The sequence below is a fragment of the Pectinophora gossypiella genome, chromosome 23 (genome assembly GCF_024362695.1).
Source record: "Pectinophora gossypiella chromosome 23, ilPecGoss1.1, whole genome shotgun sequence".
Classification (NCBI taxonomy): Eukaryota; Metazoa; Arthropoda; class Insecta; order Lepidoptera; family Gelechiidae; genus Pectinophora; species Pectinophora gossypiella.
This window is the reverse complement of record NC_065426.1, coordinates 5648400-5675304: the sequence shown is the minus strand read 5'-3', so window position 1 is coordinate 5675304 and position 26905 is coordinate 5648400. Positions and strand designations below refer to the sequence as shown.

The window sequence follows — 26905 nt, the reverse complement described above, 5'->3', positions numbered from 1 at the left end:
TAACGGGTCAGTCTGTATTAAAAAGTAACCTGCTAATATTTTTATCTCTTGTAGGAAATCTCCTACAACAAAGCGTCTCTCTTCCTCGACACGACGTTCTCCATTCCAACTGGCTGTGGTCTCCCACTCAACATGAACTTGATGGGGACCAGTTACATCAACACTAAGATGTCTGGTACTATGATTGATAAGTTCAGAGAGTCACGGAACTTGGACTTTGAAGGGAAAATCAAGCCGAGGTGAGATGAGTTTACGTTGAACATGAAGTGTTTTTTTATTTATTTTAGCCGATATTGTCCCACTGCTGGCTCGCGGTTCTCAGTGGTATGCATCGGTCATTGGATTTTTAAATAGAAACCTCACCTTGTTTTTAGACGGTTGCTCATTGCATAAATTTTATGTCAAAATTTCCAGCTTAAAACTCTTTATTATATATTTTAATCTTCAAAGCAAATATACCATCTTAAGGGTCTGTTTCACCAGTTGCTGATAAATGTAATAGCCTAATCAGAACTTCTCTGGCAGAGAGTAGTACAGTCATGAGCAATATAATGTACCAACTTTAGGACTCTGTCGCACTAACATATTTGACATTTAGTGAGACTTACAGTTCAATTTCTTTCAAAATTCAAAAAAAATAATGTGACATGGTACCAAAGTGTATACATATTAATGCTCGTGACCGTACGTGCTACTTTCGGCACCGACAAGTTCTAATACATATATAGTAATTTGTGGTAGGAATAGTAATTGGACACTTATTCGGCGAACAGGTTATCAGACACTTCATCAGCGAGTACTGAAAAAGACAATGTTCTCTTAATCTAAATCTACAATCTAAAAGTACGTTCAACCCGGCAGCGTGGCAGTGAACATAGCAGCAACGATGGCAGTGACTGCCGGCGGTCTCAGCTCCAGCGGTATCCGGCTCAACACGCGGCTGTACACCGCTACGGGGGTGGAAGCTAAGCTCAGCGTCAGAGGGCTCAATATGGTTCGCTTGGACCTCTCGCTTCCTACACACAAACAGGAGATTTTCGCTGCCAAGTAAGTGGCTGTTTATATTACCAGTATAATTTGGCGCACACGTTACGTTGGTGTAACAGAAAGCTCAGTGAAGCGTGGGAAGAAGATGGCTCGCTTATTGGCCATTATCTCATTAGGTGATAAGTTTTATAACAATAAAATAGCTAAACCGAAAAAATATTATGTTCTACAACTTCACCTGCGTATAGATCCGGTCCCGCGTGTGTGAAATGAATCGGACGGACCGTACGGGGAATCAGCATTTACAAGTTGCTATGAGTTGTCATAGTAATAACCATAATGCAAGAAATTCTGACACTCCATCCGCTTCAATTCCGCTCAAGACTCGGATTTCATTATTATAGGTATTTGTAACAATTCCACAGGTCAGAACTCATAGTGCTTCACGGCGACCAAGAGTTACAGCAACAGGGGTTGAATAAGAACCGTATAGAACAGAATACGTGCAGTTGGTCCACGTTTGACAAGGCTATCGGCATCAAAGTCTGTGCTGCTTATCAGGTTAGTACCTAATTCTAAGGATTTATATGCATACGTTGATCTAGGTATTAAGCGGCGGTGAATTGAAACATATGGTGCTATAGAAGAGTGTTCACGTAGCAGATTTTGAATCCATGCGCTGTGTTTGTTTTTCTGTGATGCGCCGCTTTGACTCTGTAATAGAAACCTTACTTTCCAGAGAGTACAGTTCTAAATTGAATACAATAAATACATCAATACAGTCATTAAATCATAAAGTCCGATAGATGGCCGCTCTTGTAATAATCTGGATCAGTCAAATCTTTGGGATTGTTAAGCGGATCCCGTGAAAACGGGATTACTTCATGGAGACGATGAAATCATAAGCACGCCAAATCCGTAAACTTTTCGTTTTAAAAGAATTTGTACGAATCTCAACATAATCTTACGATTATCAATGATTTCGTTTTTATTGTATCTTTTTTCTAATCCTCCCAGCACAGACTCAACAATTCTGCTTTATCAAGATACCGCTTTAACTTTACCAATCTCCTATTTCAGTTCCCGAACATGACGAACATAGCGAACGCGCCATACTTCTTAATGAGTGGGCCGGCCAAGTATATAGTGTCCTTGGAGAAGGCAGATCCGTCCGCTAAGACGTACGCCTTCGAGTACAAGTGGGACCGCAACGAAACCACCGATGTTGTTGGGTTGTCCTTCAATACACCTAATAGCAAGGTATTTATTGATTCATTATAGTATCTTACATACATAAAGTCACGCCAGCAAACGTTTAATGGACAGAACCACAAGTAGAAGATAACTACGTAGCCTTATAGTGAAAACAATGTAAGTCCCTATTCGGATGTGTTTTTTGTTAACAAAACCTCGCAACAGATAAACTATTTTCAATCCACGTAAAAGTTTGTGGTCTCAACTTTTACCGGGAATTAAATTCATTGATCATCGGAATGAGATTTTTCAAAAAAGCGCTTACTTGGTTTCACTATAAGGCGATGATTTAAGCTTTTGTCATAAGTATTAGGATGAATATGATGAACCGTAACCGTATCGCTCATATTATAAGGTCCGTTATGCTGAAGGGACGCAACGAAACGAAACGCAAGGACGAAACGAAAAGCAGTAGACGCTGTAAGATTGTGTTTACACTAAGTAATTATTTTCTAGGAAAAACGCATGTTCAACGCGCTACTAAGCGCCTCAAACACGACAACATCGGCTGTTCTAACATTCCAATCCAACGCAAGCACTATGAAAGCGAAAGCTTTGTATCGAAACCTGCCTTATGACAAGTCTTTGGAAGCGAGTTTGGATGTGGACGGACGGAAACAATTTGATACTTCAATGTCTGTCAAGAGACATGATATTAAGTATGGCTATGTCTGGGTGCCTCATGCGTACTGGGTCGTCAATGATGAAAGAGTCGCTGAATTGTCTGGTAAGTTTTATAAACTAAGGGTAGGTTTCCATCAAAGCGAGATAGATATCTTGCTCTATTGCGTGGTGTGATTGGTCGATACCGCTTGTCCCCACTCGTCTTATCTCCATTTTGATGGTGACCCACCCCTAGGGCCTTTTCATCTGTTGCTGATAAATTATGTAATAATATATTTAAACGAAATTAGAACAACAATTAGGTTATTATAATTGGATGACTGATCAATGCCCTCGTGTTTCGGAAGAGACCCGAAATTGACGACATAATCCACCTTGTTTGAGAAGCTAGTAGAATAGTAACTCAGAAGCCTTTAAAAACATCATGTAGAGTGGAATTTTTCCTCGACAGTGGGATCTAAATAAGATATTGGTGCCGAGTCGGGCAATCGTCAACTTCATTTGACAGGACTGAATCAAGCTCTATCTCTTTCTTACACTCATTGCAAGTGAAAGAAAGCACTAGTCTAACAGCTGTCAAACTAAGGTCAAGTTAGTATCCTCGCGAACAGGCACCATTTATGTTATTTCACAACTTTATATTCTTCAACAGGCACATTCAAAGTGAAATCCAAAGGTGGAGTAACCCAATGGGACATACAAGCAGAATTCCAAACCAAGCAACTAGCAAGTCGTCTTGTCGGGTACTATACCATAAACGGACCGACTCACGGAACCAAACTCCAACTTGACTACCAGTTCTATAAGAACCCAAAACAAACTATCAAGATGGAAGGGCTGTACAGCGAGAGAGCCATGGGATTCCGACATGATTTGTATGGAGATATCGCGATGGAATTTACAGCGTATCCAGTCTATAACTTCTATGCTGTTTTGAGGAATGTGGTAAGTTTAATGGTCTGTACTAACAGAGCCTCTGTTGCATAGTATGAGAACAGCCACTGTACAATCTCACTCTTACCGTGAGCCATCTTACCCCGCACGTGCGAGCAAGACACACAGATCGGGCGCGCTCACTTACTCCTTAACGGCTTACTTAAACAAAAGTGTCCTACACATAGTATATTATATGGTCTAAGTTTATTATTACAATCAAGGTCAATTATTTAGGTACATATCACACAGCTTACAATTAATTTGTCAATTCTTTGTTTTATCACAACTGTGACCTATTGTGACATCTGCGCTGTTACTCATTCACCGATAGCAATTGTATGTCACATATCAATATTGCGACATGTCATATGGAGTCAGCGGGAGATAACAGTCATTCATGATTATTGGCTACTGAAATACATGCCACCATGACGTGATGTTTATTGTGCTACCGAATGAATGTATATTCATATTATCATGAACACAACTTACTCCTGTAATCCCTTTCGTGGTGGGCAGTATTTTAAGCCACCTGAAGACAACTTGCAACCAAACTTGGCATTAAAGTTCTAAAATGGAGAATTATCATCTCCTTACCGTTATCCCGCTTTCTCTGGGTCTGCTTACCTAATCTGAAGATGTGACTGGTCTGGTTATTAACAGAAGCTACTACCTGTCTGACCTTTCAATCTGCAAAGGGAAAACCAGCCAGCAAAGAAGTGAATAAAATAGATTTTAATTGCGTTTATTGTTCCCAGTAACATTATTGGCCTGGAATCCTAACCATTAAAGCCTTAGTAGGTTTCTTTTTTCATCATTATAATAATATCAGCTTGCGACCATATTCCCAAGTTAGGTTAGGTACACGCCTTGCGTGATGAACTAAGCACCGTTTTTCTGATCACCAGTTAATTGCTATATTTTATGAAACCCCCAGCGTACACAATCCCACGTGGATATAGGATTCAACGTAAGTTCATCCAAAGAACGCAAGGAGGATCCGGCGTTCAACTTTGGCTTCTCTAAAGTGGAGAAACTGAACGGCATCAAATTGGACACACATCTCACGCTCAGTCGGCCAAAACTCGTCAAAATGGAGTTCCAATTCGAAGAGGTATGGAATGAGAATTAGTCTTATTTTACTTTTAATTTGGTTAGTTTTTGGATCAAGACATATAATAGGAAAATAACAGTTTTCCCTCCTTCAGAGCTTATCACTATCGGTCTACTTTTTACATAAACTTTCCACAACCTTCAAATAATGCCCTATGGTGAAGTTTGAGTCTGCCTGTGCGCGCTCCGGCTTATTGGATGACTTTATACTCGACGAGAGCCATCTAGTGAATTCCGTTAAAAGCCATTCACTCACCCACAAGTAATTGACCAACAAAACTTCCATCACTCAAAAAGATCACAAACTGTCAATCGCCACATCAAAAAATATATGCCAATTAATACTAATAAAACCCCCTTTACTTCGCAGATCGGACCAAAATACACGGCTCTTGCTCGTATGAACTTCAGCCCTAAATCCCGAGACATTCTACTGTCCGGCTTCCTGTTCTACCCTCCTGGCACACAGTTGTATCTGGACGCTGAACTCAATATGACACTGCCGACGTTACACCCTTGTAATATTAAGGCGAAGGTGCATGAGAAGATGCCTAATGAATTCCAGGTAAGCTGGTCAAGTGACCGTTGTTAATACTTTTTCTAAGAAAGACGACATCTATTGTCTGCAAAGCAACAATTTGAGACAATGTTCCAAATCTGAATGTATCCTATACTAGTCAGTGATGTTTTAAAAAAATTGAAACATCCTTTGAACATCTTCTATTTTACATCTTTTATTCGTGTCTCGTATTCTTAGAAAGAAGCCCTACTTTTCCACTCTCTCTATCCCGAATGACCTTTCCACTCTTAGTGAAAAATTCAAGTCACTCTATTTATTAATCAGACAACAAAATCTATTATAATTGTTAGTGAAAAATAAATAGAAAAGCATCCAGGTTATCTCTTTAGCACTTACTTCTGCCCCTATTTCTGCATCCAAGTGGACTCCATTCTGTGACTAATTTCGCAAACCTATCAAATGCATTTTGCGAAATATGGTCTGCCCAATCTCATTTGAGCTTAGCATTTTTTTTAATTTATTTACAAGGTGAACGCAGTTGGAGTATGGTTCACAGGCGTGGACTTTAACATTGACGCACTATACCAGGACCAATCTAAGACCAACATGGCGTCACATAGGCTGAAAGTACTCATCAATAGCAGCCATTTTAAAGATATAGCCGTTGATGCGCGGTTCACCCAGGATAATAGACAGATCACCTTTATTGGACAGGTAAGTTATTAAATTACTATTACTGTTTGTATTTGATGATTTAATTATTGAAAAGTTTAAGATTCTCCCCGAATACTCTCTCTTCACGTGACCTCTGAGCGCTCTCCATTTGTCCGGCCAATTATTAAATACAAATCTACAATAGTTACAAAAAAGATAGATCGGAGGAAACAATGCATTAAACTCAAACTCAAAATATTTTTATTAAATAGGTAGCAAAGTTACAATTTGAATCGTCCTTTTTTTACGAACGTCTTATCCCCGTAAAACTACAGCTTCTCACAACCTGTACAGCCGAGGCAAAGTAGCTGCAAGAAATATTTCGGCACAGGGTCCAAGACGTTTATGACATTATGATAGGATCACTCTTATGAAATGTTAATTATCTCGACGCGTCTCCGTGTACGTGAATTATACTTTACAGAGGGTTGAAATAAGAACATTTTGCTACTTAGCTTCCTCTGACAGGTTTAGATAGTATCTTGCAGTAATAGAATAGGCCCTAAACCTTTTTATCATCACCAGGGCGAATACAACGATGACAAATACCGCACTCTGATTCGCTACATACTGCTCTCGGAGAAGAACTTTACTGCGTATTGCGAAGTAGACGTTAGCGGGAAGGCTTACAGCTTCAATTTGAACGCAGACCTCAACAACAACACGAATGTCAATATGGATATACATTTTGATCAGTAAGTACACAGTGGAAGAATATTGTACCTAAGTCGAGTTTAAACGACATATCTAGAATGACAAACGGCCGAACGCTTTTGTGTACTTTTCAGGTGGGTTTAATTTTTCTTCTACGTATATATAGCCAGGTGTCAGGGTCCGATTTCCTGAGTAATCTATATCGTCCTTCTTGCCCAATTCGCTCATATCGTTTTCTTCTAAGTCGGCTTTCAAAATACTCAGAAATTGTATAAGCACCTTGGATAAAATTCCCGTCCGTTTGTCCCCCTTTTACCTAATGTACAAATAAGGATTTATATTCTCTTTGTGTGCATTAAGTGTATTTGATTTGGTTTCATCTACGTTCCAGACTCCGCGATGTCCACATATCGTACCAGCGCTGGCTGACAGCGAAACAGAAGCGACTCAGCGCGGCCCTCAATTGGGATGCGAATCGAGACCCGACGCAGAAAGTGAGCATCGACGTGCAGTTGGACAACAAGGGCACTTGGCACCACGCGGGCTACGTCACGATGTACTACCCGGGCCGCGTGCTCACCGGAGAGGTGGAGTTTTTGCTTAGAGGTCAGTTCTCACACAGTTGATGATTTCCTTTTCTCTCGTAGGAATTGTGAAGACAATGACCGACGTCATCAACTAGTGTCAGGATTACTATAGAGTTGCCATAGGGTCATGACTTGGCTCACAATTCCGATAGTGTTGCAAGGGGGTAGACCTATGGCCAGTTCAGGGTCAGTTGACATCGTTACAACGGCGAGAAAGTTGTGGATGAAATTAGTGATATAATTAAGTGCCATAATTACGTAGTCATTATAAAGAGCAATGTCAGGGTCTTTTGGAAGTTCTATAATAATCTTAAACCAGGAATGGAAGATCGATCATCCATTTTACAACCCACAAGATGAGAAAAGACGTACTAATTCCTGAATCTGTCAACAGATTGGTTCTGCCAATGGCACGTGCGCACGAGTTGGTCAAGCGAGTCGAACATCCTGTGGCGAGTGAAGATGTACTCGGAGGCTAAAAACGAGACGGTGTACGCTCTCTTGTCCAACATGAAGACTCCATTCGTCGGCTGGCAGGATACCAGCTTTAATGTCATGTGAGTTGAACTATGAAATACGATATTTAGGGCTGTATTATCTCCCACAGTACTTCGTGGTAGGCTTTCAGATAATAAGTGTTTTCTGATGATCCTACATGGAAAATGATTTTCGCTTTATTTGCCAGCGATTGGCGAAACACGCCGTTAGTTCTTTACACGACTTGTTTATTTGTATGACCCATGGTACAAATAATCAATAGAAAGATCAGCAGTCTCTACAGCTCCCAAGACTAGGCAAAACTGTTGCAGCCCTTTTCATCTTTTTACCCTTCCTCTACAGTGACGTCCAACAGAATTAAGAAGACTGTTGAAGGGAGTTTCTATTGAACACTTTGGCTTACTTTTCTTCAAATATTCTTCTAATTATATTATTTCCACCAAATGGTTATTTCCATGATTACTATGTCCCAGCACATTATTGAAAGAAAACGATTGTGAGGAAACCCATTTATCCGAGAAATGTGTTTTCGGAGGTATGTGACCAGCTCTGTAATTGGGCTGTTTTTTCGAAAAATCGAAGGTCAGACAGGCAATGGCTTCTGCAAAAAACAGGACCTGTCAAATCTTTAGGTTAGAGAAGAGGTTTCTTTGAAAAACGGTATAATGCTAGGGAGATGATGATGATGTTATTTCCACCAACAGGTGGCGCTACCACGACAACTTGCAAGCAATAAACGGTAGTATGAACTGGCAGGAGGACTACCTAGCGTTCAGCCTGCTAGCAGATTACCTGTTCAAGGCGAACGAATTCTACGGAGAGATCAGTGCTGTGGTCAACTCTACTATACCGACGTTGCCGCGCGCTGCCGCCATTGCTAGGCACAGAGCGCTGTGGAAGAAGCGGGCTGATACGCTGCTTAGTTTTCAGGTTTGAATACATACAAATTTCTTCACAATGAAGGGTAACCTAATCAAAGAAGATACTCCTCACAACGTCAAAACGATACATTTATATGTGTATAAAGTACACGCGTATGACATCATCAAACGTGATCAAGCGTAGTACTTTTTTAACATGTAATTGTTTAATTAGAATTCGAAAATCGGTTTAAAAAATCATAGACTGGCTCCTATTTCTAGATTAGCATTTTTTAATTTATCTTTGATCTAGTCATCTAGCCTATTGGTGATACTTTGATGAGCCATGTCACGTGGTAGATCAGAAATAACCCTGACACCAGGGTTGGTGACTTCAGTCTTGGAATTTATAACCCACATGAAGGAAAAAGATAAATTAGCAGTTGAGTGCTGGGAGTCTAGAAAGGCCACATTGTTGCAAAAATAATAATATTGCTATTTGGCATTTGTTTGCATTCCCCAACCTCAAATAGCAATATTGCTTTTTTAGATGAATTGTTTCGATGTGGCCTCTTTAAACCCCCTGGAGTTTGCCAGAAATTATATCTACGGTCAATGAAATCGACTGTTTTGTTATCTTAAGCTTTCATAAGTCCCGTGATCAGATGAATGCCAGTTTTAAACCTGGTCTTTAAATATATAACTTGTTTGTTTAACTTCCTTTAAGTACAACATGGTTGAAAAAATATCTTAGTCTTTCTTTGATTTAAATTAGGAAACTGAGTATACGGGATGAATACATTTTTATTTGATTTATTAAACTATTTCTTATCAAATTTTCAGTACAATGAAGACGGTATGCTGATGATCAATTCTTCCTGGACGCTAGACAGAGGACAGAAAGATAACAACATTACTGGCTTAGTGACACTCGTCACTCCCTTCCAGGTGTGTAATCAAATTACGACTCGGTTTAACAGAAAGCTTCAACGTGCTATGAATTTACCTCTGAGATTATAGTTGTGAGCTTAAGTTTCACGGCGCATTGACGCTTCTGCACTGTAATGTCGTCAAATGTAAATAAATAAATAAATAAGTATTATTTTTAACCAAATTATGTAACAGGTTTTATTAAAAATGAAATACATTGAAATAGTTTACCATCGGATTTGTACTAAATTAAAACAAAAACATTTCTATTTATGAACGATAACGTCGAAAGTTAATTTCACAAATAAATGATACTACATCTACCTTCGACTAGAAGCTCAGCATTTGTTATGAAACTATTCTCGATTCATGTGTTTTTTTTTTATGAAACTACTCCAAGCTTTCTATTTTATTCCAGGGTTACAGACGAGGTTTCCTAAAAACGGAGTTCGTATTGGGACACAGAAGAGACATCAAGGGAGTCACTCTCTTAGACTTGGAGCAAAAAGTCTTGAAGATTTACGTCAATGGTTTGTTTCATTATAAATTAAGTATAGTCTTGGATCCATTCTTTTTCTTCTAAAGGTTCGCTGTATTGCATTTCATATGCGAAACTTTCAGTAATCAACACTTTTTTTCTATATTTTAACAATACAGTGAAAAAAAAACATGACAAAGTACTATTATTCGCAGGTCACATGCGTCGTATTACCAACTGTATGTTGGTGGTGAACGTGACGAGTCCAATGACTGACATGTCCCAAACAACTGCCAGGTTCGGGTTCATAGAGGCGGACAGACATCTAGTCGCCATGGTCGTCACACCCAACTCCACCACAGGTATGGTCTAACCCATTGCTCCTTAACCTTTTAATCATAGTTTTACTATGATTAAAAATTAGCGTAGATTTAAAATTAGCGCTCAAAAAGTGGGACGCAAAGTTACTGTTAATATAGCGACGTTGACAGTACTTTACCCCAGTACGCGAATAGGCGCCGAGATGGCGACACGGGGAAGTGTGTGGTAAAAACTTGCAAAAATAGAAGCTCAAAGCGAGAAAAGAAGGATGGAACATCATATTTCTAATAAGTAATAACATTGTGCATGTTATCATAGTATAAACATTTTAATTTTCGCAGTACACTCCACCAAAATTATTATTTTACTTTAAAATACAATAAAACAAGTACTCCCGGTCAATCCGCAGTATAACCCGACCGCGTTACAAAGCACCACGCGCTAATATACGTAATAAGACGATGCGTACTTTCTTAATTTGACACGATTTTATTGAATGTATATACCGCTGTGTACGAATGTATAGCTAAACAAGCGCCAAGTTTTCGCCGCATTTTTGTGTCAAGTGCTGTATCTCCGGTAGTGGTAAATGAATGCTTTTAATGTTCAGGCACACCCCGGACACTTCATACATCCATGGTATAAAGTGTGCTCGTATATTGCTGAGTTCCATTATCATGTACAAAGGAAAAATATCTTTAGACTCGTCTATTCATCAACAGGGATCGAGGTTCTACTGAAGTTAATGTCGATGCAAAACTTCCATGTGTTCGGACATGTGGCGCTGCCCATCCAGTACCTGAACCGAGCCATGGTCACTGCTAAAAGAGGACCTGAAGAGGTAAGTTATATGAGCATTTCATTCCTTTAGGTATATGACAATTACTTCCGCACAATATCCCAGGAAGAGAAAATGACTGAAAACCAGCGCTGGATGATGCCGTAGCATGGCTCCACCACAGCACAAGCTGAGCTATTTCCTTTTCCCCGTATTCGTAATATTCATAAATACCTAGTTCTTATAGAAAAATTTAAACTGTTACTGGCAGTAAATTTATTTTATTCTTATTCTTTATTCTTATGTTCGGAAGTTGAGGAAGGTACTTTACAGTGGACAGTTTTCTTTTTGTACGTCTTCTTTGTTATGTCATAAAATCAAGAATAATACTACATACAGAACGGTAACTCCCCACCCCGCACCAATTCGTATCGGCCGGTGACCTGGACTTACCTCACCCCCTCTGGGTCTTACTTTAGTCGAAATGACCGTAAGCCGCTAAGGTGTAACACATGTCAAATAACAATATTGCTTTTTTAAATGAATTGCTACACGTGGCCAGGGCTAGATTTTAGATGTGCCATTTTTCTGTAGGCCATATGGTTCAGGCAGCTGGATATATGTCAATAAATTAAATTTGATTTGACTTGGTCCCTCTCAGATGGAGTTCCGAGTAGGCTGGGGCAGCATGGACCTGGGTTTCACGGGCATCTGGCAGTGGCGGTCGCCCATCAACTTCGTGTATGTGTACAAGCTGTACTCCCCGCTCGACGGCTTCGAAGAAAACGGACTTGTCTTGAAGAACATATACGGACCTGGGTTGGACACTGAGCTTTCTGTGCGCTTGTCTAAACATAAGGTTTGTTCTGGTTTGGATTTTCTTATTTGTAAGGACAGACAAGAGTACTCTAGACCGGCGAGCATGCATGAAGACTTTGATGAGAGTCGTAGGGCTAGACAGGAATCTTTGCTTTAATCTTTTACCTATTATTTCATTTCATTATCGATGTATAAACGCCATAAGCATTGTAATCTTTTTCTTATCGTGTGGGTAGTAAGGTCGATTATCAAACCATTGTAATAGTTGTTAAGTATTTAGCAATTTCTTTTAAGCAACAAAAGGTGCATACTCATTTAGTTAGAAGAGCGCCCGCCAACAAACTGGTATAAGTTTGGCGAAATTATTTTTTTAAGAAAAATTGTACCTTTTTGGAATAAATAAATAAAAATAAAATAAAAAAAAGAGTGGGAGAAGCGAAAGTGGTCAGTCAGGATCGTAATAAGTGGAGTTCAGTAGTCGCGCCTACCGAAAACTTTTTTGAACAAATGAACGATTCTGGCTCTCTGACCAGGGAACCGGATGAAAATTCCTAACCTAAAATATAAAATACCAGGAACGCTACCGGCTAAATGATTATTCACAAAGTTGGAGTACACACGATCTCTTAAGTATTATTTACGGCGTGGCAGAGGGATGATAAACAGCTGAACCCATTCTGTTTCTTTATTCCCAATTCACCAGAGAAGTTCTGATTATGACATAATTGTCATTTCTTTTTAATGCGTTTTCAAATAAATGTACTGCTTTTACTAATGAAGCCCTTTGTGTCCACAGTTCGGCATAGCAATACTTCTAGTAGACAACGGGAAAGGCCTTCTAGACGTTCTGAAGGACCGCTTCAAGCACGGCAGCGGAGGTCACGACGTGTTTATAGAAGACTTCGACACTACCGCCCATGTTGTACTAGATACTCTATACTATCCCACTGTTACCTTCCACGCGCACCTTATGAAGGTAAGAATATGAATTTAATATGATTATTGTTCTATGTAAGCTCTTCTTGGCCCCCCTTCCTTCTATCTTCACTTCTATGCTGTTTTTAATAAATTCATCGTATGTAAAAGGAAGGCGAATGACGTGTCTTATAAAGTAGTTAAAGAATTGACCTTTGATAGACAAGAATAGAGTATGCTACACTGACAAGAGCGGGGCTCTTAAATTAATGATGATGATGCAGCGGTCACGCAGCGTATGCTATCGACGTACGTAGTATATACTACGGCATTTACTTAAGTAAAGAGTAGTTTTTTTGTTGAGATATTATATATTTACATCATATAGCAATAACTAATTGGACGGACAAATTGGGAGCGCTGAAGGCTCTTACCCGGTACAAAATTTAAGATAACTGGCCCGAGAGTGCCTAGGTGGGCGCGAACTTCGTCTCAAGACGTCGACTGAGAGGATTGTTAGAGAGATTCGACTCCAAGTGAGCCGACAGCGATAAGCGCTGATAGAAGGTAAACGTCGACCACGCTGGCGGGGCTGGTATCAGGATCCTACACGCTAATTCCTTTTTTTACCCGATTACACAACGTCTTTATCAGCCTGCTTATATTTTGTTCGTTGCAGTTCGTTGGGGCAGAGGAAGAAGACATCGTGGAATTAAATGCTACTCTACACCTGCCTGAAAAACCACCCATTGTTTTAACCGATGTCTTCATACTAGAGGTATACATTTATATTATTTATTTAATGATATGTAGTACTACCTTTTTTAGAAAGGGCAAAATGCAAATATACTAAATGCTTAAGAAACAAATTTTCTCATCGTATAGATTGATGCGAAAATTTCTTTCCATGCATACTAATATTGTAATGTGATTTTTCAAAAAGGCCCCTATGAACACTCTTCCTTTTCACGCATAAACCGCTGAACATATTCAGATTTCGTCATGAAGATAGTTTGAGACCTAAATAAGGACAAAGAATAGTTTCGGAGTCGCAGATGGAAAACTTCTTTATAATATTAGTAAAGATAGATTCGCAATTATTTTTTATCTTCTATCTCTCTCAGGAATACACAGTGATGCGCAACACACTATCGCTGAGGACTCCGTTCCAAGCAGTGAGACAACTGGAGTCTGTGTACACTGTGGACATCGCGTTCGGAGAGAAATTCAACGTTACCTGCACCGCGCTGCTGTATAACGGGACTTACTGGCATGAGGTGAGGTTTGATGCGAAAGGACCATACGCGTTAGCATTTATGAACAGCTACGAGTTACCATAGCAACGTCTGGCGCGGATTTGCCTTTTTAGCGAATGCAGTTTTACGGAAAGCAAGAAATCCTAACATCTACTCCGACTGCGCACCAGTTATTGCGCAACTAATGTTACTATTTCGCTATATTTTTTGGTCTAACAGAAAACTCGGTGAGGTGTGGGTATTTAATTCATCTTGCAATGGATATACCTCTGTCTACCCCGATTGGGATATTGTTGTGAACTTACTATTTTTCAAAAGATCCTAAAAATTTTTTTTTTTCTTGTTTTACGGTTCTAATTCACTAAACACGTTTAGCACAAAAACAAGATCCTTGACGCGAGCTTAAGGTTCGCTTCGGGGTCACTGTATACATTTTTGATTTTAAAGCCTTTAGTGAGTAATATACAAAAATGTCAGTTTCTCTAAGATTTTCAAACTTGATTTCAGATATCCTATAAAGTGTACTACGAGTATGAATGCGGCGAGGACGATGCTTACCAATCATATCTGGCGTCTCTCGGTATAGTGACGCCGTTGCCAGTGTTACCAGCGTTAGACGCGCGAGTGAGTGCACGGCTTGAAGACGCGCTGTGGAAGATGGCAGCTGACATCGCCATGCCGTCTTTCACCGTCGCTGCCAAAGGAAGACTTGAGGTGAGTACAGTTTATTAAGGTCAGCAGTACTATACTATAGGGTACTGCCGTCTCTACCGATGCAGATAGTGTGAACGGGTTTTGTGGAAAATGCCTTCTCATATCCACGCGTCACGCGTCACAGTCCCTGGCAAAAGTAGACTTGAACTTAGTACAATTTTTAAGCATTAACGCCATGCTTGTTTTTGGAAATACTTCATGAACAGAATTCTTATATACCTTAAAAGCTTCATTGAAATACGAACTTAACGAGAAGCATTTAAAATTTCAACTTCTTGGAACTTTATAATATCCTCCTAAGGCTGAGATTTCCAAACACAATAGTTAAATAATGGGATTTGAATTTTAAAAGAACATTCGATCTTACGACTTTACTCGTAGATATCGTTGATACTTCAAGCTGAAAAATCAATCCATAGTTTAACATGATATCTTCCTTGACAGTTGGACGACCCGTTCGTGGAGACGTCGGGCAGTCTAAACCTGACGTCGGACTATCTAGACGATTACTTCATCAAAATGGAGTTCAAGAAAGACTTCTCGGACGCAGAAAACATGGTCGGTGGAGGCATACAAGTGCAGCAGGGGGATGATAATAACTACGTAAGTATTTTTTAAATAGAACCGCTTTAAAGTCATTGATGATAGTGGAGGAAGCGAAGGTTTGTCAGGATCGTAGTAAATAGAATTCCGTGATCTCTGCCTAACCTAACGGGAAATTGGCGTGATCTTATGAATGTACGATGAACCTCTTACAATGTGTCATTTGTCTCTGTCTGTCAAGTTATAGTCTGTTGTAGTTGTGTTGCCTAAGGTTGCCTGAAATAAATTGCTATTTAGCAATAAGGCCGCCGATTGTACTTCACTTGTCACATTTGTAATTGTTTTTAGTGTTGTGTTTATATGTGCATTAAAGCGTTTTTGTATTGTATTGTATTTGAAGCATTGCATACTTAAACTATTCACATAAAAATACCCGAGGATAGTCTAGGCAGCCTATTTTTGCTTACAATTCTTGGCTGCCTAATGTGCGAAGATTGAAGGCAACCAATTACTTGGGCCAAGACCATGAGGCTTGGCTTGCGAGGCCTTGACTTCGTTCTGGATCCGACTGCTTGGCTACCGCAGCCGAGTTGCTTACTTACTAGCTGGCCACAACATCTTGACAAATGGCTGTTTACCTGTCAACAGCAACACGGCATCTTTTGCCGCATTTCTCACATGTATAAAGTGGGTCGGGGGAAGAACAGTGGTATGAAAGAAAATGGCATTAAGGCTGACTGCCCCAAACTGTAAAGAAATATTCGAAATAATTAAAACACATAATAACGGGTTCTTACCGCGTTTAAATGGGGATATGAGACTCCCTAAATGGGGATATGGGAGTCTCATATCCCCATTTAAACGCGGTAAGAACCCGTTATTATGTGTTTTAATTATGATAATAACCGCGTAAACTTAAAACAATGTATAATATTCGAAATATTCTCGGAATGAGGACCAACCCTAAAATCTTCCACAGTTATTCGCAGACGCAGTGTGGCGCCCGCCACCAAACCGCCACATCAGGTTCAAGTCTCGCGGTGCTCTAGTCCCAGTGCTATCACCATCTGAGTTGGCGTTCCTCTATAGTGACGAAGTGGAAGAGAGGACATTGACTGTGGACTTCAACAGTGAGAACTACACGTATTCTCTGAAGGGAAACCAGCGAGAGACGTCACTCAGTGTTGCGCTCAGCACGCCGCATGAGCGGTTCAGGTAATGCTTTGTATACTTACTGAACATTTATTGATAAAGTAATCCCGCCCGCCCGCGATCCTTAATGGGGTTATAGAGCCTAAGATAGATATAATGAACCTTATGGTGAAAAGTCCATAAAAATGTTCGACTCATCAACAGCGGCGGTGTCAGGGTTGATTTTGAGCTTTGAAAGGATCTAGTTTGCACTTACTAAAACTATAAACAACTTAGGTGCTTACAAAATAATACCTAGCTTTTGCTTTGGTCAGTTTCAGTCTTATTGACTACCCGTTCAAAACAACATATATTTTTTTTATCTTTGTGTTTAATTTTTCATATATTTTTAGGGCAATGAAAATTTTAGGCGAGTTCGAAGGTGACGACATACGCGGCAGTTTCGTGACAGATTCCACTGAATACGGCATTACGGGAAAAGTGCTCAGTCGGAAACCATTAGACGTAAGTGCAATCCTTGAAAATCAACAAACAAAACAACTTACTTGTACTTTTTTCTCCTTAGATATTAAAACATACACCGGTTAATACATTAATGTCATTTGTGTGAACTTCAAAATCCGCAGTAGTTTAATTGTAGACGAAACATGTGATGGATTTTAATTCTGTACAAAACAAAATATTCTTCACTCAATAAACCACTCTCTCAACAGCTATCCCTGATCCTAGTCCCGAAAGGCCAAGGTGAGCAGATCACAGTCCGTATGAAGAGCGAGGCGACCCCCACAGTGTACAGTATATCCGCACACTTCACCGGTGCTATACAGGCTACGGTCCACGCTAGAGCGGAGATGGAAAGCAATTTCACTGATATTTACTTAAAGGTAAGTTGTAAAAATGTTGCCAGACTGTTTCAGCATGTTTCGATTGTGATGACAATATTTGACGTTACTTTCGGTGTGTCATCGCCTCCTATGGATTTTCAAATCATTTTAGTGAACAACTTTGGTTCTAAAACTTTTGAAAATTTGGAAAAAAGGAAAGCATTTCCATGCAAAGTGTTCAACCATTCCTTTTTTTTCAAGTTATGTCAAGTGTTCGTACAAAATCGTATGCGATTAGGGCATTAAGGACGTTAAGGAATTAGGCACTTTTTAGGTCCTTTTGCGATGAGACCGTCTCTGCATTATGCAGTTTGGTTAAATGAAGTCTATGCTTATGTAATCTGTTCTTCCCAAGGCCGACATCCCGCAGTCGAAACAGAAGGAGGTATACTTCAAGTCCCGTGTAGATATATATCCGGAACTACGTCGCGTGGTCAGCGTGCAAGCAGCGACGCCTTTACAGCGCCTGCGGTTCCTTAAGGGAGATTCCGACTTCATGTGAGTACCATCTCCCTTTATTATTATTATCATATTTCCACGGGGCCGCTTACCTAATCTGACTTTCCAACCCGAAGGGGAAATCAGCCCAAATACAGATTTAAGTGGCGTACCTCGGAAAACATATTTCTAGAGTATGTGGGTTTCCCTCGCCACCATTAACAACGTGGTCTAATTTTTTCAATGTTTCAATCATGAATTCAAAAATTCGGATACCTTTAATTATGAAAATGTTGTGTTTTTCTTCCAGCTTTGCTCCTAAGACTGGTTACCTCCTCTGCAAGTATGAGTTACCGCGAATGAAGGGCGAAGGTGATCTGAAGTGGAGTTTCTTAATCGGAGATCTGTTTATCAAGGTACATACACACAAAAATAACAAGGTATAATAATAAACATCTTTTTATCACAACCTTTTAAATTAATTTAACTTCTCCAAATACTCGTAGGATTCCAATAAAGAACATTACCCATCCCTAGATATGTTTTCTGGTAAAAAAATGACAATGGCAATGGATGAGACTTGCACAGGGCCAGAAAGGATGGCGTGAAAGACAGGAGCAGCAGTGGGTGGATACAGGCTGAGTAGATAGTACATAGAAAAAAATGACAATCTGATTTATAAAAAATATGTACTATTAAACAGACCTACCAGTTCAGTACAATAAGTGATTATATTTCAATAACATAACATTTTACAATAGCCTCCATGCACGGTAAGAATTAAATCTGTCAAAGTACGCCAGCTAGTGTTGTGACGTTCATTAGCACAGTGATGTATAAGTCGATATTATGTCGATCGATTCTTTCTATCTAACAGTACTTACCTTATAAAATGAACCATATCCCACAGGCACTAGGACATCAAGACGTGCAAACAGTAAAAAGGAGTGTCGACCTGGATATCTACTTCGGCAACAGTACTTCTAACGAGGGCCTGTTGAAGACTGACGCCGGGTTCAGAATGGACCTCGATCACATCTGGCAGTAAGTGTTTAACCGATTTCAAAAAAGAGATTCCTCCTTTCGTCTATTTCTACTTTTTAAGGCTGTGTTCATAGTGACAAATTGGCACACTTATAAGGATTACTCTCATTTCTCATATATCAAAACTCCACATAAAAAACCTCGTTTTACATAGACTACACTTTGACGTTATCGTTCACGCGCATCAGTGATGTGTGACGCCCAAACGATTGAAGACTAAAGTAGACCGAGAGGGGGCGAGGTAAACCTAGCTCAGCCGCTGGCGGGGAACAAAGTTTTGCCCTTCTATTTGTAGTATGGTTCTTTATTCTATGCTTCTAGGGATTACCTGCCTAGTTTCTGCCCTAATCTAATTTAGCTGATAAAATACCACTGCTGCGCAATTGTATTATGCAGGTTTTATATAATCAAGTACATTTTGTTATTCTCAAAGTTCAAGATCCACTCCAGGTATTGATTGAAAATCTCTTTCTGCCCCAACAGAATCGGCGCAAACGCCTCCTTCGGCTACATCTTAGACCAGAAACTGAATTTGATAATAAACGCGATCCTTCCCAAACCCAACGTGGACGTCCATACACTACGCATCGACGGCTCGTTGGGGTCCCAGGACGATCCCATCAAGACCCTAGACGCAGAGTATAAGACCGATGTTACTAAGATCGTCACTGGAGTTAAAGGAAAGGTACGTTGAAGTGCTAGAAATCGAAAACTGCTTCTTTCGAACGGGGTTCGAATCCTTGACTACTGTCTCTTAATTTTTTACCTATATACCCTTCTCTCTTTATAATCATGTGGCTGGTATTCCACCTCACAACCCACACGATAAGAAGAGGATCATGTGAAAATACTTAAGACCAGGAGTAAAGATTTTTGAAGATTTATTCTGAAACTAACAAAAAAATAATGATTTTTAAAACAATTGGGAAATATTACAATATTCTGTATTTGGCGCCGGTTCCACCATTTATTGATAGTATCCTATGGCGTATGCAGAAATCACCTGGCTGACAGTAGAAACACTAACTAGAAAAAAATATCAACAATCCTAATATTTTAAACGATTGATGGATGTAGAGGAAGCAAGAAGATAGAAGAAATCGGCGTGGGTTTATCTACGAATATAATCTTTTAAAAACTACCCAAATGTTCCCTATAGGTCGTAATGCTAGAAGACAGTTTCAACACCAACTCAACAATCACCTGGACATCATCCGCTGGCTACAAGAACGTGGATAACTTGCTGCTATACCGCTGGGATGTGAACGGGTCCCATCACGTGGATTACACACTTATTTCGCCACTGCACGTCGACGATGACACCTTCAAGCTGAAAGGGTCTTATCAGAAAGATATGGTGCACGGGTATCATATTGCCAAGTGAGTATAGTTTTATTGAAAATTTATGACGACATAGATCGAAAATTTCGCATGGACAGGATGTGGACCTGTTGGTGTAATGGTTAACACGGTCGTTCCATGACAAGAACTGAGAGTTCAATCCTGTCCGAAACAGATTTTTTTTATTTAATTTTCACTTTATTGAAAAATTAATTTATATTCTAGTTCTAGTTTTAAGACGTTTGAGTTGCACCTCCTATTGTGGTTGTGTAAACATTTAATAAAAAATCCTCACAAACAGCCTTAAATGCAGTATTGGCTCAACTGAGACCCATCGGCTTTGGCGTAGTGCTCGCTGCTTTATTTATTTAAGTTGGATCATTCTTTCATTTCGTTCACCCATCCGCGGTTCCACCGCATTTTGTACCGTATACTTTAGAATTGCTGAATATTTATTTGTTTAGTTAAGGTTAGTTCATGAAAGCGAATACAATTACGCATTTACTCAAAAAGTTTGCTTACTGCGGCTAATCCGATCCACCAATATTTCCTACCGTTAGCTACAGATGAACAATATAGAAATATAAATCGAAAATACAAAAAGGTTCCCCTATTGCTCAAGCAGACTTGCGGGTAAACTTTGGGTACAGGGAAAGGTCATAAGATGTTCAAATTTTGCAGGGGAGTAATGCACCAACCAGGTAAGAGTCAAATCGGCGAGATAGATCTACGCTACGGCGGCGTCAAACACACCGACGGTCACTTCAATGTTACCACGCCCTTCAAAAGGCTGCCTTGGCTCAAATCCATCTTTGACGTGAGTATCTTCAAAAAAAAGTAAATCATTTGATATTTTTGTGATTGTGACCACCACCAGTTAATTGATTGAGGAGGTCTGTGCCAAGCAGTGGAACGTATATCTCTTCCCGAAAAGCCATAATATTTTGTTTACAAGACCTCCGTTAATAATCGGTTTCAGCTTTAGTAGATTTCGTCTCACCCGTAAATTAGTTTCAAGCGAACCAAAGGTCCTTTGCCCTTCAAAGCATGAAGGAATCCGAAATTAAAGCTACTAAATGGTCACCCATTCAATAATTGGCCGTAACGGACATCATTGCCTCTTTAATCACCTTATCTTTGCAACTGACAGTAACGCTCGTATTACAGATAAACAACCTAGAAGATCACTCGGACAACAAGGTGGACCTATTCTGGCCGAACAAATCTGCCTCCATCAACACCACGCACTCTTACAGAAAACAAAGTGAAGGGTTCACACAAAATGGCCTTGTCTCCATCTCTATACCGCTCAACACGCAGCATCTGGTGCAGACCAACTATTACTATGTACAAGGTGAGACCCTGTTGAAACTGAAACTTACATACATGTCATGTTTTTTTGCTAGCCCGGATTTCCCCTAGATGGATAAACCTTCCTTTTGAGCTTTCACTTCTTACCGCTGGCCTAAACACTCTTTGTTCGATAGTAACAACATAGTACAGAATGTTTTCTTTTAAGATTAAAGATGAATTTAAAAATTAAATAATTTTGTTGCTAGGCAACAAATGGAGCAACGGCAACGCGACGATAGACTTTGACCGGGAGCGGTTTGTCATGGGCAGCTTCAACCAGGTGATCAACAAGAGCCACAGGAATCTCGACCTTTCTACCACGGACATAGAGGTGGAGAACAACAACCTGCCCGTCGGCGTCAAGTACATACATGAATATGATGACACTGGTAATACTGTAAGTATAATGTTTCGGTCACTAGAATCCTTCAGTACTTCTTCGCTACAAGTCGTTGTAGTCTAGATTGCCGACAAAGCTCAAAAACAATAGGCTTGTTTCCAACTAGTCAAATCAGTTACTTTTTACTAAACGTCAAAACACGAAATTACTCGATAATTTGTATGAAAAAGCACACTGTGACGTCATAGAAAAACGTGATAAAATGTCGCACTAAAGTTCGCAAAAAAGAAAATGGTTTTCGTTAGTTTTATATCTGTCTTTATTTAGTAATTATCATAATTTATTTTGAACCTAATACACGTCCCAATTGGGTCACACGTCCCAAGTGATGGTGACGTTCGATTTACAAATCCAAATGTAATTTTTAAATTAGTGATGATATTTCAAGCAAATCCAGTACGTAATCACAGGTTAAGTTAATAACCAACATAATTTTCAGGATGTAAAACAAGCAACGGTATTCCATCTCCACAACGCGACTAAATTCAACGTAACTGGCAAACTGGACGTGTTCACTTACGACATAGGGAAAAATTTGAAACTAACTGCCATACAAGGGAACCGAACTTGGACCTTCGACAATAAGTACGAAGCGGTGGACAATGAACTTAAACAGGGTAGTAAGGTCACCTGGGCTGAAGATGTCTGGATCAGTTATGATATACATGTCACTAATATGACTACGGTAAGTTGTGTAACGAGATTTAAGTAAGTTCTTATTGTAATGTATAAAACCAATTTGCATTATATTATCCTTTTATTTTATTTTTAAATTTTACTGGTAGTACTTTTAAAAGACTTCTCCTTTTCAAAGCAAATCATCAAACGAAAAACAAAGTTCTATACAAATTTTAGAATCCATTCATCTAGTTTTTCTCTATTCTGTCTTCGTAGTTATTTAATATACAAATCATGTCATTATAGGCGGAGACAGAATCCCAGCAACTAGTAATGAACGTATGGTACCCGCTGCGCACATTCAACCTGGTCGCATTATACAACCTGCAAGATACATTACTGGACGGCAAGGCGAGGTTACACTGGAACGTAAAACAGGAGAATAAGACGGCAGAGTTGCGAGGGCGCTGGGAGAACCCGCCCTTCGACGAAGGCAACCTGCATAACGTGGATCTAGCTTTGTCGCATCCCTCCTTTAGAAAGGTGAGCTTTATACTCATACTCGTATACATTCACCACAGGTGTTTAAAAGGCCACATCGAAGCCGTTCATCTAAAAAGCAATATTACAATTTGTCATTTATAAGTGCGCAATGCCAACAATTGTCAAAAAACAATATTGCTTAAATGTGGCTTTTTAATCCCCCAATTGATTAAAACTTCAATATATATTTGCAATTCTGATCATCTGAAAGTCTTTAAGACTGAAATGTTTTAAATCTGATTAACCAAAGAAGACAAGTGCACTAGTAACCCAAACATAATCTAATATTTATTTTTTTCTCCACAGGATGTGACCCTAAAAGGCAAATACATTAGTACCCCAGCAGTTATGTCCAACATCTCTGTAGAACTGCAGTACTCAGACTATGAAAACGAATACCTTAAACTAAAATCCATTCTCACGGACAACTCAAACGGACCGAAAAGAGACTACAAATTTTACCTGAAATGCACCCATCCCTCAACCAATTTAGACTTGGATATGAAGTCAGATATTAATATACACAGCCGGTGGTACTACTTTAATAACTACTACAGGTTCCAAAAGTCGCTGTTCTACGAGAAATTGAGACATAATAAACTGCTGATTGATATGAATAGCAGCGCTATTAAATGGGAGGTGAGTTGATTTTTATTTGTTTATGTTACTAATCAAAATATTCAATATTTTTTATTTGCATTGCCTTTATTTGTTATTACTTTTGTGTATCATCTAAAATTCAGTTCAAATGGACACTGTATTTGGCAGTTGTGTAGCTCGATTAAAAGACCAAAAAGTCATGTTTATTATATTTTTGTCAAAAAAGTATAATTTAACTTTTGACCGCATTCATATACCAAATACCAAGAAACAATATTACGTTTTTTACAATATTAGAGACATTTTTTTTTGAAATCCCACAACCCGTTGAATCTCTGCTTTCTCAAATTGCCTTTCACTTTACCATGACTAAATTGTTATATGAATACGTCACAAAATCGTCGAATCGACATTTTTGTCTCATGTCAATGTGTTACCATTAGAATCATTTTGTTCCTTGTTCCTTGGCTTCTACAGCAACCCGCCTTATGCTACCATGACTAAAATTGAATGTTAACCTCACAGAAAGCAAACGAGACATACTACTACCGTGCAAATGGAACCTGGGACCTCACATACCCCTCATACAGGCTACTGAGCTGGGTGGACCGGCCCACCGGCAATGATACCGGCGTCGCCACACTCTCTATGAAGGACAAGTCTTTGATAGCCCACTACAATAGTACTGATGGTAAGTTATTATACCTACTACTACCCAGGCTGGACCTCTGAACCCTAAACTACAATAATACTGATATTAAGTTTATTCCATTTAAATATCCGTTCTCCCCAGATATCTCGTACCACGTGGTGGGCCGCATCATTGACACCCGCTCAGCCCGTTTCGACGCGTGGCGTGACTACGATGACGTCACCACCGTCGACCTCGCCTCCTACATCCGGCTCAACCACTCGCGCCTCCTCACCAGCTCCATAGTATGGCGCCCGCAAATCTTCAGCCAAGTCAAGGCACAAGCCGTGTACGCCGTCAAACTTCTCTACGGACAAATAAACGACACCCTAGTCATACTCAAAGAAGCACCCATGGAAGCACATTTGGCTCTAAGAAACATCTGGACGGACGCCAAACCGAGAATCAGGGACTTCTTGGATGATCTCAACGACTTACACGTTATAAAAGACGACTTGGATGACTTCGAACAGTTCCTAAACGATTCGTACGATAAAAACGACTTTTATGTCAAAGATATTGTCGAATTCACTTACTATGTCTTAGACGAAATGGCAATTCGGAACCATTTGGAGAGTTTGCCAGGAATAGTGAACGATATGTGGGGAATGATGGGCAATACGAGCAAATCCATAAAAGATAGCTTAACATACGTCATTGATTCGATCAAAATGGCATACGCGAATTTCTTAGAATCGATGAACAAAATGCTGGAAGCTGACTTCATGGAATTAGTATCTGATAAACTTGAAACAATGATAATGCAGTATGATAACTTTGTGAGGGATTTGCATATGAAATTGCTTGAATATTGGGAGGAAACTTGGGTGAATGCTACAACTAGGATGTCTAAATACTGGCACGAGTTGCTGAAGTCTATAGAACCGTTATTCTTTAAGATATTGCACTACACTGAGTCGTTTGTCGTTGCTGTATGGAAGGGAGTTATGGATTTCTTCTACAATCGCACGCAAGAACTCACTGTCTCGCCATACTTCAACTATGTGTCGACATTCGGACAGGAAATGGACAGGTATGTAGAGGTATAATGTTTAATGTATGTGTATTGTGTAAGTTTGTAGATTTTTCTCACGAAATGAAAGCAGCAATTTCATAATTCTTCTGGTTTTGGACTTACGTAACATGGGCCTCTAGCAGCTCAATAGTTCTTCTTATATCGTGTGAGTTGTAAGGTGGAGTACCAACCTCATTCACCCGGTACCCTGGTGTCAGAATTACTATTGAGCCGCCAATGGCCTCTGACATGGCTCATGTAACGACTACTTACTTACATCAGTAAGTAGTAACCGGGACCAACGGCTTAGCGTGCCTTCCGAAGCACGGATCATCCTACTTTCGGACAATCAGGTGATCAGCCTGTAATGTCTTAACCAAACTAGGGACCACAAAGTAATTTATATGATATGTCCCCACCGGGAATCGAACCCAGGACCTCCGGATCGTGAATTCAACGCTCAACCACTGGACCACGGAGGTCGTTAGCTCAATAGATACCCTAATGCCAGTGGCTATGAGACGGATAACCGTCTCTCAAGATGAGTCTATATTACAACAACATACTTACAAAGAATCCCCCCCCCCCCACAGGATATACAAAGACCTGGTCCACAACGACGTCATAACTAACATCAAAAAGTACAGCCGCAAGCTGTGGAACGTGGTGTGGAGCAAGGTTGAGAAGTACATTCCGTTCAAGGACGAGATTATGCAGTTGTACGCAGAGTTCAAGAACGCCTGGCAGACTTTCCTGAAGACTGATCAAGTTGTCTACGTGAGAGAGAAGGTGGGAAAATATTTTTGTTTACATAAGGATAGTTCACTGACCTGCAAAAGATACAGGACAATATTTCTGGCGATATTAGACAATTTTCATTATTTTTCTTTTTATCGATGGTTCTTGTCAGAAATCTAATATTTTATGATGTTCGTATAATTATTTTAAAACCACGCGTACAACGGCATATTGATTGCTATAGAATTGCAACCCCGTGCGTGCGTCTATGCTTCATTAGTAGCAAATAAAAAAAAAACTCGACTCCGATTCTACTACACTTCATGCGTATAAGTAGTAAGTATTTTTTTTTTTCTTTTCAGTGCTTGGAAGCATACACTCGACTCAAGTGGTGGTACGATTACTTCTTGATCGGTGAAGCATTAGAAGAAGTCAGCGAGATTCTGTATGCGAAACTCACAGACTTAGCGAAAACCGCACTCCAATATGAAGAATTGTAAGTCTTTTATATTTTTTCAAACATGTAATATTTAGTCGGCTACTTCTTATAAAACTATGCAAACAACTGTCAGTGGTCTATCCGAGGG

General features: G+C 39.7%; 1 protein-coding gene across 1 annotated transcript in view; it reads left to right on the top strand.

The window, feature by feature from the left end:
- The window catches only part of LOC126377497 (uncharacterized), a 56674-nt gene that overhangs the window by 20664 nt on the left and 9105 nt on the right, over window positions 1-26905 (top strand). Inside the window, exons 18-58 of the mRNA XM_050025230.1 lie at window positions 55-239; window positions 862-1047; window positions 1413-1548; window positions 2068-2247; window positions 2698-2968; window positions 3518-3810; window positions 4739-4915; window positions 5285-5479; window positions 5963-6148; window positions 6674-6843; window positions 7194-7408; window positions 7784-7946; window positions 8592-8817; window positions 9591-9695; window positions 10096-10207; window positions 10371-10517; window positions 11199-11317; window positions 11916-12113; window positions 12870-13049; window positions 13668-13766; window positions 14113-14265; window positions 14752-14958; window positions 15403-15561; window positions 16481-16716; window positions 17046-17157; window positions 17367-17537; window positions 17893-18035; window positions 18286-18391; window positions 18886-19019; window positions 19503-19704; window positions 20179-20399; window positions 21042-21177; window positions 21528-21714; window positions 21920-22110; window positions 22553-22798; window positions 23038-23274; window positions 23581-23913; window positions 24400-24565; window positions 24668-25598; window positions 26174-26369; window positions 26681-26814. Of these exons, the coding sequence (XP_049881187.1) occupies window positions 55-239; window positions 862-1047; window positions 1413-1548; window positions 2068-2247; window positions 2698-2968; window positions 3518-3810; window positions 4739-4915; window positions 5285-5479; window positions 5963-6148; window positions 6674-6843; window positions 7194-7408; window positions 7784-7946; window positions 8592-8817; window positions 9591-9695; window positions 10096-10207; window positions 10371-10517; window positions 11199-11317; window positions 11916-12113; window positions 12870-13049; window positions 13668-13766; window positions 14113-14265; window positions 14752-14958; window positions 15403-15561; window positions 16481-16716; window positions 17046-17157; window positions 17367-17537; window positions 17893-18035; window positions 18286-18391; window positions 18886-19019; window positions 19503-19704; window positions 20179-20399; window positions 21042-21177; window positions 21528-21714; window positions 21920-22110; window positions 22553-22798; window positions 23038-23274; window positions 23581-23913; window positions 24400-24565; window positions 24668-25598; window positions 26174-26369; window positions 26681-26814 (8144 nt within the window). The remainder of the gene's footprint in view (window positions 1-54; window positions 240-861; window positions 1048-1412; window positions 1549-2067; window positions 2248-2697; window positions 2969-3517; window positions 3811-4738; window positions 4916-5284; window positions 5480-5962; window positions 6149-6673; window positions 6844-7193; window positions 7409-7783; window positions 7947-8591; window positions 8818-9590; window positions 9696-10095; window positions 10208-10370; window positions 10518-11198; window positions 11318-11915; window positions 12114-12869; window positions 13050-13667; window positions 13767-14112; window positions 14266-14751; window positions 14959-15402; window positions 15562-16480; window positions 16717-17045; window positions 17158-17366; window positions 17538-17892; window positions 18036-18285; window positions 18392-18885; window positions 19020-19502; window positions 19705-20178; window positions 20400-21041; window positions 21178-21527; window positions 21715-21919; window positions 22111-22552; window positions 22799-23037; window positions 23275-23580; window positions 23914-24399; window positions 24566-24667; window positions 25599-26173; window positions 26370-26680; window positions 26815-26905) is intronic.